The 17,892-nt window shown below is 37.8% G+C and overlaps 1 protein-coding gene across 2 annotated transcripts; it reads left to right on the top strand.

Annotated features, from left to right (window-relative positions):
- The first annotated feature begins 56 nt into the window (after positions 1–56).
- LOC111337821 (spermatogenesis-defective protein 39 homolog) lies at positions 57–17,294 on the top strand. 2 transcript variants are annotated; one of them, XM_022944192.2, is made up of 20 exons: positions 57–97; positions 188–222; positions 3,422–3,642; positions 5,006–5,113; positions 6,129–6,329; positions 6,563–6,645; positions 7,414–7,482; positions 7,913–8,005; positions 8,377–8,410; positions 9,019–9,121; positions 10,263–10,290; positions 10,796–10,869; positions 11,224–11,314; positions 12,438–12,572; positions 12,674–12,715; positions 13,133–13,222; positions 13,787–13,873; positions 14,818–14,907; positions 16,266–16,370; positions 16,900–17,294. In XM_022944192.2, the coding sequence occupies exons 1-20, from the start codon at positions 80–82 to the stop codon at positions 16,918–16,920; spliced, it is 1,728 nt and encodes a 575-aa protein (XP_022799927.1). In that variant the 5' UTR covers positions 57–79; the 3' UTR covers positions 16,921–17,294. The 2 variants fall into 2 exon arrangements, with proteins under 2 accessions (XP_022799927.1, XP_022799928.1); XM_022944193.2 differs by lacking the exon at positions 5,006–5,113.
- Positions 17,295–17,892: the final 598 nt, after the last annotated feature.

The following is a 17,892-nucleotide window of genomic DNA, read 5'->3' as shown; positions in this document are numbered from 1 at the left end:
TGGAGAAAAGGGAGTCTTTCGGGTACACTTTGTGTGAATAACACAACCCTGTTCCTCGAGTTTCACGGAAAGTTTGATCATGGCGCGCTCGTCGGAGGTATGGAACAATTTTCTCTGTAATTCTTTTCAATTTCGAGTGGTGTGTTGTTCCATAGAGTTATAAGGTCTTAATCTACTTTTATTTTAGTCTCGAGCGGTGAGTTTCCGGCAGCTGAAGTCGAAGTAAGTTCACCTGTTTCTGTTATGGTTAATCGATGAGAGACATCTGTGCACTTCTAGTTATACCTGGTGCTTAACCTGTTAGACGGCAGTGTAAAGGAGGTTAACTTTAGCATCTGAACTTCCTGTTGCAGCGCTTATTACCGGTAACTGGCTGCAGTAGAACTTAGAAGATTTCGTAAATATCCACCAAGTCTAACCGCTTGTGTGGGGTGTTACGTAAACGAAGACCCTCGGAAACGAAGACCCAAGACCCCCGGTCTTCGTTTTCGTAGTACGAAAACGAAGACCTTGTAAACAGAAAACCGTAGAAATTACAAGTTAAACAGACATTAAACAGCATCAACGCTTAGTAATATAATACATTACACTTCACGCGTTTCTTCCCATTATTATCCTTATTATCATACGGCCCGTCTTGTCTGTTCTGTTTCGCTATGCGAGCCAATTTTGTATTGATATAATTTCTCGAGGGTTTCCTCGGGCAAACTTACAACACATATTATTATTCTGGAACAGCAGGCAGAATTCGAACGCCAGCTGCCTTTGATTTATAGTTAGCATTGTGTGACAGAAGAACAGAGAAAGCTTCTGTACAGGAAAAATGACTCTTGGGTTATGTGAATAAATAATCGATTTCTACTGTATTTCGCAGCTAAAATAGATTCTGACGGTTGTTAAGCTTTCTCTGCTGGAAAATTCTCGTTAAAAAATAAGCAATTCATTTGGCTTATGTAAGGTCTTTATTTTCGTAGTACGAAAACGAGGACCCCCGGTCTTTGTTTTCGTAATACGAAAACGAAGACCCCCGGACTTTGTTTTCGTAATACGAAAACGAAGACCCCCGATCTTTGTTTTCGTACTATGAAAACGAAGACCCTTTATTAAAAGCAGACAATCTTTTGAAAGTATGCAAAACTTACGCCACATGTTGAGATGGAGCGGTGAAAAATTCAACTATGTCGGTTTTTCGAAAGTTTAAGCTTCCTCAGCTAATACGAAGAGGGTCACCTGGCAGCGAAATTGCAGAAGGGATTCCACGCTTCAAATGTAATAAATTGCTGGTAAAACAGAATAGGACAAGGTTCCTTTGGAGATGTTTACAGAAGGGCCTCAATAAGGCTAAGCAGGCTTTATTTGGGCGCGTACTCCCTTTTTTGGCCTAGTGCAAAAATGTTTCCCACGGCCGCGCAGAAAACGAAGACCCTTTATTAAAAGCAGACAATCTTTTGAAAGTATGCAAAACTTAAGCCACATGTTTTCGTACAGAACACCATAGTACGAAACACGTTTTCATACAGAACGCCTTCTCTGTTATTCTGTCACACAGTGCTAACTATAAATCAAAGGCGGCTAGCGTTGGAATTCTGCCTGCTGTTCCAGAATAATAATATGTGTTGTAAGTTTACCCGAGGAAACCCTCGAGAATATCAACACCAAATTGGCTTGCATAGCGAAACAGAACAGACAAGACTGGCCGTATGATCATACGGATAATAATGGGAAGAAACGCGTGAAGTGTAATGTATTATATTACTAAGCGTTGTTGCTGTTTAATGTCTGTTTAACTTGTAATTTCTACAGTTTTCTGTTTACAAGGTCTTCGTTTTCATACTATGAAAACGAAGACTGGGGGTCTTAGTTTTCATAGTATGAAAACGAAGACCAGGGGTCTTAGGCCTTCGTTTTCGAGGGTCTTCGTTTTCGTAACACCCCGCTTGTGTGCGATTGGTTCAAATCGGTCAAGTGACTGAATATGTCTCATTGGCTAACTAAGGAAATCTCCCCGATAATACCAATCTCCAAACCTTGCATTCCGTGCAAAAGTAGACTCCAGTCAGGAGAGCGTTTTTCTGTCTGAGAGACAAAGAGACTTACTATGTTCTCAAAAACTTCACTCTGAAAGTCAACATCTGTTTATGAATATGTTTATATATGTGGGTGATGGTAAACACTTTGTTCCGCTTGCTACAAAAGCATAATTGCAACAACTTCTGTTTGACTTAAAAATAAACCTGTTTATTCCTCTTATTGGGTGTGAGTTTTCCTCGTGTTTTTCTCTCGGAAAACTTCACCTTTCAAAACAGATACAGATCTCTGTGTACAAAAATATGAGAGCAATAATTTCATATTTTTACTCCAAATGGAGGATTGTATGATTTTCAAACTATCTTTTTTGGGTTTGACACTAAGATTAACTTGAAAAAATGATTATTTTATTTTCCAAGGTTACAGTAATTTTGTGTTAACCCCATATGTTTACACTGACACTGTCTTTATCAACCATTGGCATTTAATGGAGTGGTGCTAATGCTAGAATGGGTTTGTAATTGTCCAAATTGAAGACAACATTGTGGGGATAGTAAATTAATTACATGCTCTCTAGCTTATGCATAAATCAACCATTTTTGGTAGTAAGTAGCAAGGAATTTGGTCCCTAGGATGGCCAGAGCTGGCCCTAGTTACTAGGATATATATCTCAGTTATCTTAAAAGTCAAAAGTTATTTTTTCTCTTGTGGAAAATGCATTCACTCACAGAACATCTTTGGATTCAAGGCCACTTAAATTTTGTAGTTTTTTATATTATAGCGGGGCTCCCACGCACGCAAAGCGCATGTGGGGCAGAGCCCCATACCCATGGAAAATGGTCAACCTCTTTTCGCTTGGTTGTCATGTGAGTGACCGAGCGTACGTATGTATGTACATACGTGCCTTCAGATTGCACAGGTAGGGTAGGGGAGACTATCAAAATGAAGGGAGGGGTGTCTCAGGTGAGTCTTGGCAAATGCACATCTTTTATGTTATCATTAATATTACGAACTTGGGAGCTCTGCTTTTAGGCTTGGCTAAATCTATATATTTTAGCTTGCATGTCAGTTGTAATTTTGAAAAGCCAATGCTCAGTATCTACTATGTGGAAATTATAGCAGCCATCTTAGATTTTGACAGCAGCAAAAGGCTGGGGAGAGAAGGAAATTTGTACCAAGGTGGTGGGCAACAGTCATAAGAATGATAAGAGGAGGGAGGGTGGTGAGACAATAGAAATTGTCTCTGTCTCTGTCTCTCCCTGCTTCCCCCCCCCCTCCCCCATTGTCCATGGTAACTGTAAGTCAAACAAGGCTGGTCAAATAAAAAGATGCCTGCATTGCAGGCTACTGATTATTACAGGACTGATGATCAAAGATTGTCTTTATTTTTCAGCGAAGATTCTTTCGAACTGTTTTGGGAAGATGAGGAGGACAAAAAGCCAAAACGAAATTTTTTTGATGATGATGACTCATCGTTCAGCTGGATCAGTTCAGAGGAAGTGGCTGACTTGAGGAAGCAGCATCGTCGTTTAACGAGTAACAATGATGACGATGATGATGATGATGAGCCACTTGGAGAAGCATGGGGTGGTGTAGAGTACAGTTTGAATCCAGGTATGATGTCACACAAAAATAATGATCATGTAAGAAATGTTAATAGTTTTTCGGTTTGGTAGACCTTGACTACTTTTTTTGGCCCTTTTTTTGGCCCTTTTTTTGGCCCTTTTTTTGGCCCTTTTTTTGGCCCTTTTTTTGGCCCTTTATGCCATAACATCAGCATAGTTTACATAATTATTCTCCATGCTCCTCAAATTGTTGTACCTATGCAAAATATAACAAGGATCACCGCAAAATGTGATACTGATGCAAAATGTAACAAGAATTGCTACAAAATGTTTTACTGACACAAAATGTAATAACAATTGCTGGATAATGTAATACTAATGCAAAATGTAATAATATTGACACATTAATATAATAAATCACTCAACACAAAATGTAGTCACTTTTCAATGCAAAATGCAGGGGTTTCTTTAATTTTTTCAGCAGGAGGGCAACTGGTTTTCACAGGCAGGCAAAGCTTTTTGAACTAAACTTCTTTATAAGTCAGATAAACCTTCCTCCAGATTGTTAAACCAGGTGGGCAAAACCGTCCTTACAACCGGTCAATTTGGCCGGTGCCCGGCCCTTAATGAAACCCCTGAAAATGTAATCTCTTCAGTCTCTAACACATAATGTTTTGCTTGGGTTGTTTTTGACTTTCATGTAAGCCATATTTTATCAATAATAAGTTCAGATAAACTGTAGGATGTATTTCATAAACTAGTCATCAAAATATAAGAAATGAAATAAATGTGGAATAATAGATCCCTTATTCAATGGTCTAAGATACATTATAACATAACCAAAGTAAATCGCGCGCTCTGATTGGTCAATTTAGCGTCCCCCATTTGCCCATGGGTGTACGCTGCTGACGTGAGCAAATGCAAAGACTGTTTTTCCGCGCACGCTTGTTTTTTCTGGTCACGTAAGATTTGTTAAATAAAAGGGAACTCTTTAGCTACAATGTATCAATGTTATGTTATAAAACAAATGGTAAACACCACAGCGTACACTATTGAGTTATGGATGCACTTGGGAGGTTTGCTAAGCACTCAAGAAGCTAGAGTCGCTCTCGGCTATCATCTCGAGCGACTCTTACGCTTCTTTCGTGCTTAGCAACCTCCCGCGTGCATCCATAACTCAATAGTGTACGCTGTGGTGTTTACCATTTGTTAAATACAAGCAGCCAGTTTGCTCATTATTTGTATTTTTTCTCACTCCTCTGATGCTTGGTTAAACATTATGTAACTGGCAATATCCATGTGTATGATATGTTAAATCATTCAATAAGGTGTACCTATCCTATGATGTTCTCTGATTCTTATCACAGTTATCCACCAGTATTCTATTAAATTTGTTGATATTATTTGAAAAGGATCAAAGCCCCGCTCAAAGTCAGCTGCTCAATCTGTGCGAGTTCACCCACTGTCCTCAGCCACTTCTAGTAATCAGAATTCCAGTAAACAAAGTTTGTCTTTTGAAGGTGTGTTATCTGTTTTATCATAAACTGGTAAATTTGTGTTTTGTATCACAATTTTAAAAATATATGATCAAGATTAAAATTGATTATACAGAAAAGTGAACATTCAGGATTTAAAAACCAATGATGTAAAGCTTGTGATAACTTAAAGTAAGTAAACTTACAGGTGCATTTCGTTTTTGTTACTCTAAAACACTTGTAATTTTAGTTCTCCAAATTAAGCTTGCTTCAAGGTGGAAGTAAGAAATGTAAACAAAGATAACAAAGATGTTATATCTTTGCCTTTCATGATTGGTTATTTACCTTCTGGTTATAGAAGGGAATTTCAACTTGTGGTAAATGTAAAGTAGCTAGACTTATCAATCACAGATGCAGTAAGAACAAAAAAGTGGATCTTTAGGTGCTGCTGCATGAGTTTGTCTCTTGACGTTCTGACGACATTTTGACTTCTGTGATCTATTACCATGCAACTTATGGCAAAATAAAATCTGTTTTCTATTAATAAGATAAAAAGGGCAAAACCTTGTTGATGGTAATGTCATCTATGGATCTGTCCTCCATTAGATCAATAATAATAATAATAATAAAATAATAATAATATCATTTATATAGTGCTTTGTACAAAAGTTCTAAAGCACTTCACATAAGAAATAGACAATAGAATAGTAAATCCTACAATACCTGGGAGATAAAATAATAACAACAACAAACATATGAAACATATTCAAAGAGATAAGTTTTTAGAGATGACTTAGAAGTATTGACACTGAGACTACACCTAATATAGCTAGGAAGACAGTTCCATAACTTGGGGGGAACATGTAGAAAATGCTTGGTCTCCATAGGTTTTCAGATTCGAGGGATGAACTTGAAGCTGCAACTAAGCAAGAAACATTAAAAATGTGTAGATAATGCAGCTTATCAAATAATGTTTGTTTGACAAGAGAAAAAGTAAATTTTCTTCATATATAGCTGTAAGCATTTGATATCGAGTGACTCTTACCTATTTTACTGGAAGGTACAAAATCTCAAACTCCACCAAAAAGGCCGCCAGCTCCATCTACACAGCGAGTTATAACCACCTCATCATCCTCTGTAACTACAGTGTCTTCATCATCCTCATCAATGTCGCTGCCAGCAGCAACTGTGAGAAACCAGACCTCTAAAGTAACAACCACCCAAGCTGCCTTACACAGTGTGTCATCATCAATAAAAGATGGTAAATGGCTGAATTTTCTTTAAATGTGCACTTACTTAATCAGTAGGTATTTGTTATTGGCCAAATGCGAGGTCAAGGTGGCTGGATATTGTTTAAATTCTTTTTTTGCATTTTATGCATCAAGACAAAGTCAACATGCATGCATCCATTAAAACTGAACAACACATTTCTTGATTAATATACAAGTAAATGCAGATGTTTCAGTCATCGTATTTGGTTATTTCTTTTTTCAGTCATAAGCAATTCCCCTCAGGTCTCAGTCATGGAATATAAAAGACTTGAAGCTGAAGTTATTCAGCTGAAGAAAAATCTGCAGGTGAGAGTTAGACTTGGCCGGGGACAGGTGGCCTCCTTTGTTGACATTTCTTTTGGAATTACCATGATAGTGCAAATATCCTCTTCTTCTTTAATCCAGGTTTCTTTACTCCTTTGGGATGATTTTCTCGATTAATTTTGGAACATTCAATTAGAAGAATTGTAGCCAAAAAAAAATTATGCTGAATTTTCTTTTGAAGCTTTCAAACTCGAACTTCTAAAAGACGAAAATTTGAGAAATGGCCATGGGAATGTTTGTATCCTTCGATGCAAGCGATGGGACTGCAAAGCCCATATGAATCTGACATGCTTTCACACGTTGCCAAAGAATTCGTGGTTCTACGATATAAGCCGCGCCTTTGTTTTGGCCTTCAGATCGATTGGTCGTGGTTATTCGGCCCCTCAAAATTTTTGCTGGCCCTGGGAGTTAAAACCAGGCTACAGCATTGGAAACTAGGATTTCAAAGCTCTTTGACCATTATGCTATACTTTCTCTCATTACCCCTTCACTCCATAGATCTAAATCCTAATTCATCTTACTCTCTGCCCTACATTTTCCATAATGTGTGCTTCTGGGATTTTGTTGTGAAGTCTGTGATTCCCTTGTTGAAACTATTTTTTATTCTTATTGCCTGCATTGCTTGGAAGGATGTCATCACACTGTGAGGTGAAATTAGTTACAGGCCATTCTTGGGAGTGACATTCGTAGAAGAACCAGGATTGCTAATTGTCTTCTGACATTGACAGTTTTTCCAACTTTAAACTGCAGGCAGCGCAAAGAGAAAAAACAGCACTGCCTTCAGTTCAAGAGACTGTTAGAAGAATTATTTGTGGGGAGGTAATATTTCAAATGTCTGGTTTTTTTTGCATTGGATTTATTCCACAACCAGACTTTTTTTGGATAAATGTGTCTGTTCCAAACTCTCTTTTACTGGTAGCGTCTAGTCTCTTACTTGCAGAGAAGAATTAAGTTCACTGAAACTAAAAGTGTGACCATGATTTTGAAGCCTGCATTCCTTTGAACTTCAGAGTTGTTCACTTTCATTGATCAAAAATCAATTTTGTTGACAAGGGGCTGTACTTGTGAAAAATTTTATCATAAAATTTAAAGGAACTTCTTGTTCATGCAAACTGAACTTGTCTCCTCTGGTACCGTGTATAGTGCCTTACAGTCTTCAGGAAAAATTTTCCTATCTTTTTCTTTTTTTTAATTTTTTTTTATCACACAAGGTATATAGTTAGACAAGTCCCTTTTTTTTCTCTTCTAGTCCTATAACCTTGGGGTTTATAAGTCACTAAAAGACAAATTGGACCTCTTGGACCATGCCATAAAAATGCACGATGGAAATGCCATAATGGCTGTAAGTAACATTATTACTTTCTGCCTAAAATCTTTACTATTTGCTTCTAAATTGAATGAAGTCCTCCTTTGCCTGGTGATTTTCTTTGAAGTTCCTGTTAAGGCATATAGAAATTTGTTACCTCTTTCAAATATGTTGCAGGTAATGACTTATATTATAATAATGATATCACTCTGCAAATAGCGTGAAAAATATTTTGCAAAACTGAGATCTCATAACAAGTTTGTCACACATACAAAAACTCCCAACACCCCCTTCCCCCTTCCTTGTGCATTCTTCTCCCTCCCAAATTATGAATTTCCTTTTATTCAAGGGTAAGGAACCTGGGATTCCTACGGTAAGGGTCACTATTAACTTTATTTATTTTTCAGGCGGTCTTGTTCTTAAGGAAGTCGGTAAAACAACGTAAGTTTTGTAGAATTGTTTGTAAATTCTATTCTAATCACTGTTTGTTGCTTGATGTGTGTTTTGTATATGCTTATTAGCTGAATTTTTTTTTGTCTCCAATTCTGTTAATTTGTGAAAATTCTAGCCAATAAGAGGGTGGCTGCAGCAGTAGAGCAGTCGAAAAGGGAAAATATTACAGTTTTTATATCATGTTCTGTTGTATTGTAAAGTGGTAGATTACATAAAATCTTTGATGAGGGGTTGGGGGTGGGGTTAAGGTTTTCATTTGCTAACAGGAGAAATGGTGAGAAAAAGTAGTTACTTTTAACTTTTTCTCTACATGGGAACAGTTACAGCCCATTATACAGTGCATATCTGCGTCACTTAAAAAAAGATATCTTTTAAACAAACTAGTGCATTAAACTGGAAATTAATTTTATCCTGTAATTCTCTCTTGCTAAGACTGCATTTATCGAGACACTACTTTTGTAATGCATTTTGTCAGCCAGGCGACCGATTCTTGCACTGAAGTAAATCCAGCCAATAACAGTCATTAATGCTTTTTCGGACAGTTTGTTATCCTACAAAGAAGTTATAGAATGCTTGTTTGTGCATTTTTTTTCAAGGAATCCTTCATAATGAGTTGACGACGCGTCCCAAAGCTGTACACCACTTGAGCAAATACCTGAGTGAACATTATGATTACACTGAACTCACGGAGTTGTACCAGTTAAGTATGCAGGGATTTCATTAAAAACCCTTTAACTCCCAGAAATGATTATCATGGATCTTGTCCACTTTTATATCCATACATTATCCAGCAAACAGGTAGTGAGAACATTCAAACTTATCAGGTAGAAATTCTTACCTTGGTCTAACACCAAATTCTCGAGACTAATTTATAAGAAAATGTGTAGCAGCTATAGGGGGTAGAATTCATAAACAGATCTTGGGAGTTTAAATGTTAAAATCTGGTTATCAGCAGTCTACTGCTGCCCAATAAAATTTGTTACCGTGTTTATTTAGGCTGCGAGCAGGCTTATATCTATATCACACCATCAGCATCTGCGTGTGAAAAAGTTATTGGAAGCCCTGGATATCTGAAGTTCTTCTCCTCCGTTCTGGTGTGACTATCCCCTGAAATTTGAAACCCATCCTTCTCTTGAATTGTACTCTTAAGTTTTGGACACACACTAGTCTAAGAATCAGTGGTAACTGTGAAGAAGAGCTCCCTGAGAAACCCTGTCAGCTGACTGTCGGTTGGCCGATAGATAAAGAACAGGCCGCCAATGATAACCCATAGGCCAGCCACCGAAAGGCTATCGACAGCCTGTTACCAGTATTGGTGATACATGTATACCCAATATTGTTGGCTGACAGGTTTTTTTAGGGAGTTTTTCTTCACAATTACCACATCCCATAACCCTGACCTCCTTATTATTTTTGAATTGAAAATATTCTTTATAGTATTTTCCATACCTTGGCTGTGTAATCAGTTTTTCCATTGTGCAGTGGATTTGGGTGACAAAATCTGATATGTAATTGCTTAAAGACAAACTGAAATGTATAGTCTGCAGGCATTAGTTGAACAAAATGTTGTTCTAAGGTCTCAGTATGAAAATTTAATGATTTGTGTTCATTTCTGGGTTAGAGTCATTCACTCTGTAGTTTAACTTAACATTAATGACTTAACATTCCTACCAGGCTAACTAAAGAAGAGATTTTTTTTCCAGCGGAAGAGGTTTTAAATTTGATAAAACAACTATCACTTTATGCATCTCATCCCTTTCTCTTCTTACTCTCTCTGTGATGCCGACCTGAGGTCAACACTTTGTTTGATCATGTTGTTTTTGTTGTTGTTGTTTTGCAGTTCTGTTGGTAGATACGAAGATGCAGCAGTAAGTGGAGAGAAGATTACTAGAAAAGCTCATATACATCTCCCTAAATGTATATTTTAACCCTTTAGACCCTAATAGTGACCAGCATCTAATTTCTCCCAACAGTTACACAGCTGAGTCACTCAGTAAGATCATGAGAATAATGGCAATGATCGCCAACCAAAGAAGCTCTGACTGATGAACAAATTCTCCTTGTCAGTAACAAAGGAAATTTGTAGAGAATAGTGTGGAGAATATGCATAGTTGGCAGACGCAGTGGAATTAATCCGTGGGATAGCCGTTTATCCGCGCGCCCTTTGAACAACTTAAGGCCTGGATAAAGTGGTTTGGGTTTGAAACCTGATTGGGTCATTTTTTCGTGTTCTTGGGAAAGATACTTTACTCTCACAGTTTATCTCTTTGAAAACTGGGAAATGTTCCGGCTTCTTGGACCACTTGAGTTGAAAAGGCATCCTATATAATTTTTTATTGATAATGACTGTTTTTTGGTCTGCTTTTCCACCAGATGCTTCAATTTAAACAAGCCATTAAAACAAAAGACGCTGGTGTTAGGTTAACAAAGCTTAAACAAATTCTCAGGTAAATAATGTTATTTAAGAATTTCTAGTTCATTTTTCAAGAACTCAATTTGTGTAGCTCATTTTTGTTTGTTTGTCGCGTCACCGAAAACAAACAAACAAAAAATAAGCGAGAAAGGAAAGAACACGGACCCTCTTAGAACGTACTGTAGATAGTATCTTTCTGCACCGAGTTACTTGTTAAGCCCCAAGTAGCATCACCCTCCGCTGTCAATGAAAACATCCAGACAGAAACCTCTGTCTTAACACCTGTATCAGTGTCTTGGTAGTTTAGTTTCCTGCTACTGTCTTTGTTATCTTGAAAATTGTTACCTAAACCTTCTGTGACTCATCGTATGTTCATCTTTGTTTTCAGGCACTATTTTGAAGGTCATCTTGAACTGGCCGAACAAACGACTTATCTGACAGAATATATTGATTTAATAGAGCAACAATTAAGTATTGAGGTATATTTAACAATTATTCCACGAGCGCGCGTTGGATATGAGATGATAGATAGCCAACGAGGCGCTACGCGCCGAGTTGGCTATAATTATCTCATATCCAACAAGAGTGAGTGGAATAATTGTTTTATTAATAACGTTACATTAAGTTATTATTAAATTTTTAGCTCCCTTTTAATTTTAAGCTGACACGTATGCTTGCCATATTTGTAGATTATGGTATGTTGGCTGATATACCATAATGGCTAAGCCAATAAAAAGTCTTGAATTGCATTATCCAATGATCTAGTTTTTAATAATTATAAAGTATTCAAGATAGTCAGTGCGCTCTCATTGGTCAATAGTTGTGAGGTCACACTTTCTGTTAGATTAGATTAGAGGAATTTTTTCCGTGTTAAATGGCCTCATCTCTCGGGAGTTCGGCGCATTTTCAAAAGTTATGCAAAGTTTGAATAACTTTGAATAAATTTCTTAATCCCCTACCCCCTCCCCCTCCCCCCCCCCCCCCAGGGTAAAAGTCCATTCGACTGTTGCTTAAATGCAGCAACTGGGGAATAACTACAAAGTCAACTGTTGTCTCAACCTGGTTTGATATAAATAAAAAAATATACATTCTTTTGAGGATAAAAATATTTCCTTACAAAGCATAAAATTGAAAATAATAGAAAGAACAATTGGCACGTAAAAAATAAAGGAAGAAGCTAGAATTACCTGAAATATCAAGGCTGTGCTCTAAGAAAAATTGAAGAGAGCCCAGTGCTCAGAAACTGTGAAAACCAGGGTGCCCAGCATATGCTTTTTATGCGGAAAAAACTAAGATTCCTGGGTCGTCCAAGAACAAATGTAAGGTGCCAGGGGCCACCGGGCGCTGCTAGACCACATCCCTGAATATGCTCTTGAGCATGTCAATGGATTCATTTTTGCAAGAAAGATTTTATACTCGACATCATTTTGATTTTTTTTTTTTTTAACTGAAAATGTCTTATCACTGATAATTTGCTTCTTGTGGGAAATTTCCTTTCTCTCTCATAATTTTCCAGGGAAGTTCATCTTTTTGGCGTTTGTTGTCAGCCTCACCGTATCGTGTCTATATATCTGTTCCTCTTTCTTTTCTTTTGCTCTGCAGGACGCAGATTCTCGTGCAGAGCGTGAAAGAAAGAATCAAGCTATGGTAACACACCCGAGACAAGCTCCGTTGCCGCTGTGCTCAGTAATTGTGACACTGTACTACTGCTGTCGATATCACTATGGAGAACCTGAGGTACATAATATTATATATATGATTAAAATTAGGACGATAATATGATGTAAATATGTGTGTGATGATTTGATAATAATTTGTTATTGTTCTTTATACTTCAGAGTGTCTTCACCAGTCCTTTGGCTATTCGCGCTAGATTTCAGGTAAGTGGTAGACACAGCTATGGAAACTGAGCCACCCGAGTATAGATTTTTTTAGACATTAGAAAGATGCAGATAATTTTTTTTTTTTTTTTTTAATTTTGCTCCTCTAGTCATTAGTACCACATGCATTGAAGGCAGCCTTCGGTGTTGTGTCGTCTCAGCCTGCAGTTACCTCAAACAAGAAACATGATTGACATATGCTACCAGCGCAATGATGTAGTTATCCCGTTTAGGAAACTCTTCACGAGTGCGTCGTGAGCTTGCGTGAAGAATGTTCCCAGTGCGTGTAACTTCTACTTTTAGTATACACTGGGTGCTTGGATCACTTTGATTCTTTGTTTCAAGTCATTTGATGTAAAATTTCCTTATGAAATACCGTACAGAGACCAACTACCACACTCTTATAATTGTCATTAGCTATCCGATAAGCAGTATGAATGGACAGCGTTATCTTCCCGAGCTAAGATCAAACAATGGAAAGGACTGGAACAGATGTTTACAGCAAAAGTAAGTTTGCAAGACAGGGAAAGACTGAGAAGATTGATACGAACTAAAGAAAAACATCAAGAAAAATTTAGGCTCAGTGTTTTTATCATGCACAAATTTTGAGGTGTAGAGTTTTTACTAGCTGAGCTGGGAGGAGACTGGGGAACAGTGTATTCAATGGTGGGAAGTCTCTCTCCCTATCATAGTAGCTAGGGTGTGAATTTGATACTTGGCATAACTTTTGGGTCGAGTTTGTTGTCAGTCCCCGCCTTTGTACCAAGTGTTTTCTCCGACCTCTTCAGCTCCCTCCGTCTAGTGAAAAAACCAACACTTCAAATTCCAGTTGGTCCTGAATTTGTAGACCAAGAACTACTTTGCGAATGAGCCATTTCTTATTTCCCTTGCACACGTTTTTAGATAATAATAATTTGAATCTTGCGCTGGCGTCTGATCGGCCACCGAGGCTGAGCTGCATACAACAGACTTATACCAAGATATGCACAACTCGGCCCAAAGCCGCCTGCACTAGCAAATGGCTGATTTTTTGCTCACTCAAACTGTTGTTTTCATGGTTTTATATTTCAGGGATGGTTAGGTAAAGTTAAAATGAAATCAGCGATAGGATTCACTCAAGTTGTCGATTTACTTCATCAACACGGTGCCTCTGAACAGGTATGACAAATGAATAACGAAGTAACATTACGTCTTGTCAAGTAAATTACTGGTTAATTTAGTTTTATATAATGTTAAAAAGAGAGACCAAAAATTTTGGCCACTTTTTTAGGAACCCTCTAGATGGCCGGTCCAATATGGGAAACCCCTGGTATCTTGTCACGCTTTGCTGAAATCACAGCTTGCAAGACTATGTTGCGAGAAACAAAATGAGAGTCAGAAAAACTTTCTTTAGTGTTCTCTTAATTGACCTGAAATACAGGGTCCTGGAAGACCTGAGAAAGACCTGGAATTTTATTTTGACATTTTCCAGGACTGGAAAGTCCTGGAAAAAGACTACAGGTCCTGGGAAATCCTGGAAATCTGCTTAACACAAGCAATAAAGTTTTCAGAATTCATGATATAAGGAATGTATGTAGACCATAAGGAAAATTGATTTTAAAATCTTGGAATCTGAGTCAAGGAAAAGTCCTTGAAATTTTTTTCTGTAAATGGGCACATCTCTGCAATTAGTGCTTGAACTAGGAGCTGTTGACTTGGGATCTGTACATGTAAGTTGCACTAACTTTCTTCCGGTCACACCTCCAACACTGTTAAAAAAAATAAAAAAAAAATAATTTTTATTTAACGTGAGTGTCGTGCAGAAACACTTAGCTGAAAGGTAGTTTACAGGTTTTCCACCAAACAACTGAAACGTATAATTCAAATTGAAAACAACATTATTAAGAATCCCATCTGGCCAAAGGCAAACCAGTTGGCTATTTACAAGCATGGCCGAGGATTTGAACTCGGAGCTACCGTGAAACAAATCCAAGTAGTGGTCAGGGCGAGACTCGAATGCGGTAGCGGCGGATTGCGAGTCCGACACGCTGACCACTCGGCCACAAAACCTTCTGTGTTGATTAAAATGCCCTAATTACTCTCCTATCTTTTCTTTATTATAGGTGTTGAACACTTACCTAAAGTTAATTGACGACCTTAACCAACGGCTTTCATCGGCGACGAAAACAAAATGCCATAGTGCAGCTATTGAGGTAACGTTGTCTTCGAAATTATTCTTCAGCTTATCCCAGCTGAAAACTAGGTAGAATCCCCCATCCTCATTTTGATTAACTGGCAACAAATCCCGTTTGCTTCATTCAAGGTAGTAGTTACATTCTACAGTGTTGTATTCCCTGGCAACGTCTAGAAGTATTGTTGATGTCACTCGCTTCAGTGCATAGACCACTTTCATAAATGGCTGCCGGATTAATATTCTTTTGTTTAAATTTAAATTAGCCCTACTGGCCTCGTTCTCCAGTACAAAATTCAAAAGAAAGCATTATCTCAAGTGAGGCCAGAAGGGCTAATTTAAATTTAAACAAAAGAATATTTATATGGCAGCCATTTATGAAAGTGGTCTATATTATACCCTGCCGAGGGCCTACACAATAGGCCATTTTACAGTTGTGTACTTAGTTGCCAAGCCTTTGATTTGGCGTGAGGCTGATAGTTAGCATAATAACAAAGTGATTTACATTTGAAAGGCAGCAAGGTTTGTATCATAACAAGGTCAACCTCAGCCTCACTCCCATTCAAAGGCTTGGCAACCAAGCACACAACTATAAAATGGACTATTGAGACAGTAATGCTTACTTTCTCTTATATTCAGTTTTAATTTTCACCTTTTTTCATCAGAGAATTATTTAACGTTTTTCTCTCAAAGTTCTATTTGCCAAGAATCCCTTCCCTGTGTTTCTGCCACCTGATTCGCACAAGTACTCGTCCATAAATATAGAAAGATTTTTTTCGTCTAGTCATGAGCGTGAGACAAAGAAAAAATATTGAGTACCCATGAGGAATCAAACCTCAGACCTTCGGATTCTGCACACTTGTGCTCTACCGCTGAGCCACAGAAACTCTGTTGTGAGCAAGGCTCATTACAAAGTTCATATTTGACACGCCTCCTGCATACTGCTTGGATCGGCAATGTCTATAAATCACTCGTCTACAAATCACTTTTATGTGTCTTATTGCCCTTAGATCAATTTTACCGAGTCGACATCTGTTTTTATGTGGGTACATCCAACTGCGAAAGACCACAGCAGATACATCAAAAAGGTCGTCCGATGAGGGCGTGAGAATAAAAGCTTCTGGCTAAGCAGAAATTCATTGTTCTCCCCAAACCCAAAATATACCACAGTTCCCCTTGGTTGAGTTTCCTTATTACACAAAACACCTGGGATACTCATCGATCTTTTCAAGCTTCATTTTAAAACAGAATTTCGCTATTTAAACCTGGAGAAATCTCATTTCTGTAGAAGGGTGGATGAGAAGCTTCCCTCTTACTGCTTGCTTGCCTTTCTTGGCTGTGCTTTGTTAATGAAGATTCAAATGTATGTACGTGTTACAGACCTTAGTTGCCATGAAGGATCGCCAACAGCTTGAAAAATACAGAAAACAGCTGAAAGGGACCGCGCGCGAGCAAGCCATAATCACAGAATACCTCAGCAACTCGGTGAGTCCAATCCATTCAGTGTATAACACCCAACTTTAGTGTCATTGATCAACTACCTTTTTAAATTTGAATTCTGATTCGTCAAATTCTCGTTAAGAATAACCCTTAGTGTTCTTTGCTTTTCCCAGAGTAATCAGTTTCTTCCTAGTGATTCCAGTGATTTTTTTGTTGCTTTTTTCTTTTATCATAATCGTTCAGAATTTCATTTCTAATATGTACATATATATAATATTTTTTCCATGACTTGTAAATTTCGTTTATTCATAATTATTTATAGTTCAATTCTGTGTGTGTGTGTGTGTACATGTGTGTGTGTCCCGACCCTAATATTGTAATTCATTCTATGTAATTTGGCTTCCTAGCCTTGTTAACCTTCCAGTTATGTTAGGAAGCCAACACCCTCTTAGTTTTAATTTTCTTGTTTGATGTTAATTTAATTTTCAAGAATAAGGGTGAATAAAGTTGTTGTTGTTGTTGTTGTTGTTAGTGGTTAGAACTAATTTTTCATCACCAATTTATTTCCTTGTAGCAACTCCGATGGAAAAACTGAAGTTCAAGAAATCGATTCAGGAAAACTGATTGTTAATTTTTTTAAAATTTTTTTTAATTTAATTTTTTTTTTAACTTTTTCCAGGTATTCAGTGAGTAAAACGGTAAAATAGTAGCAGCTAGGGGGAATGAAAAAGCGAGGGAGGTCTGGGTCGGGTCGGGAACTCGATCCCACCTCCTTCGCTTTTCGCGCGGCTGCTTCTTTTTCGCCGTCTTACAAACTGAATGCCTGTGAAAAGCTATCTATATATGAGATTGATATCAAATATTAGAATCACATATGTGTAGAGAAGTCGTTGCTGGTTATGACCGTTCAACGGTAGCAACACGTCATGTTACAAATTAAAAAACTGGTCGGTTTTTTTATGTTATAAATGGTTGTTGTTGCGCCTTTGTACAGACCCATAAGGCTCGATTTCTTCTTCCCATTCCCTTTGCTACTTAGCCTCCTGCTTCGCACGTCAGCTTTCGGAGAACCTGCACAAATCACAATTGAACTAACTCAGGGTTCAGTAAATGTTTTTATTTTTCGTATTTTGCCTCTTGTTTTGAGCACGGTAAGAGAGAAATAAGCAAAGACGCAAACAAAACAAAATAACGACGACATCAAAATGTCAGCCTTGATACACGCTTTTACGTAAGAATTAGAAAATATTTTTTCATCCAAAGCCGACTGAAGTAGACTGAAGACTAATGATGCGATAAAAAAAATATTGAATTTCTAAATCATCGGATAAGTAATCCTGCTCAAAACTTCCGGTCCATCCACGATCCTCCGTTTTCTCCAAATCCGAAAATTTAACTGGTCGGAAATCAATTACGGCGCCGATGCGTAAACCACTGCAACTTCAACTAAAGCTAACCACTTGGCGCTTCTAACAACCGACTCCCTGAACTTTATAGAAATAGCAACCGTTACCCCCTACATCCTCAGCGTAAAATGGCACGCGGATTGTCCTGGAAATGAGATCCC

Source organism: Stylophora pistillata, chromosome 6 (assembly GCF_964205215.1).
Source record: "Stylophora pistillata chromosome 6, jaStyPist1.2, whole genome shotgun sequence".
NCBI lineage: Eukaryota > Metazoa > Cnidaria > Anthozoa > Scleractinia > Pocilloporidae > Stylophora > Stylophora pistillata.
Note: the sequence above shows the minus strand (reverse complement) of the source record. Positions and strands in the feature narration are given on the sequence as shown.

Excerpts from the sequence above, each read along its gene's own strand:
- LOC111337821 (XM_022944192.2), top strand. Across the intron at positions 3,643-5,005 it reads AGAGTACAGTTTGAATCCAG|GATCAAAGCCCCGCTCAAAG; the intron begins GTATGATGTCAC and ends TTATTTGAAAAG. Across the intron at positions 12,573-12,673 it reads ATCACTATGGAGAACCTGAG|AGTGTCTTCACCAGTCCTTT; the intron begins GTACATAATATT and ends TTTATACTTCAG.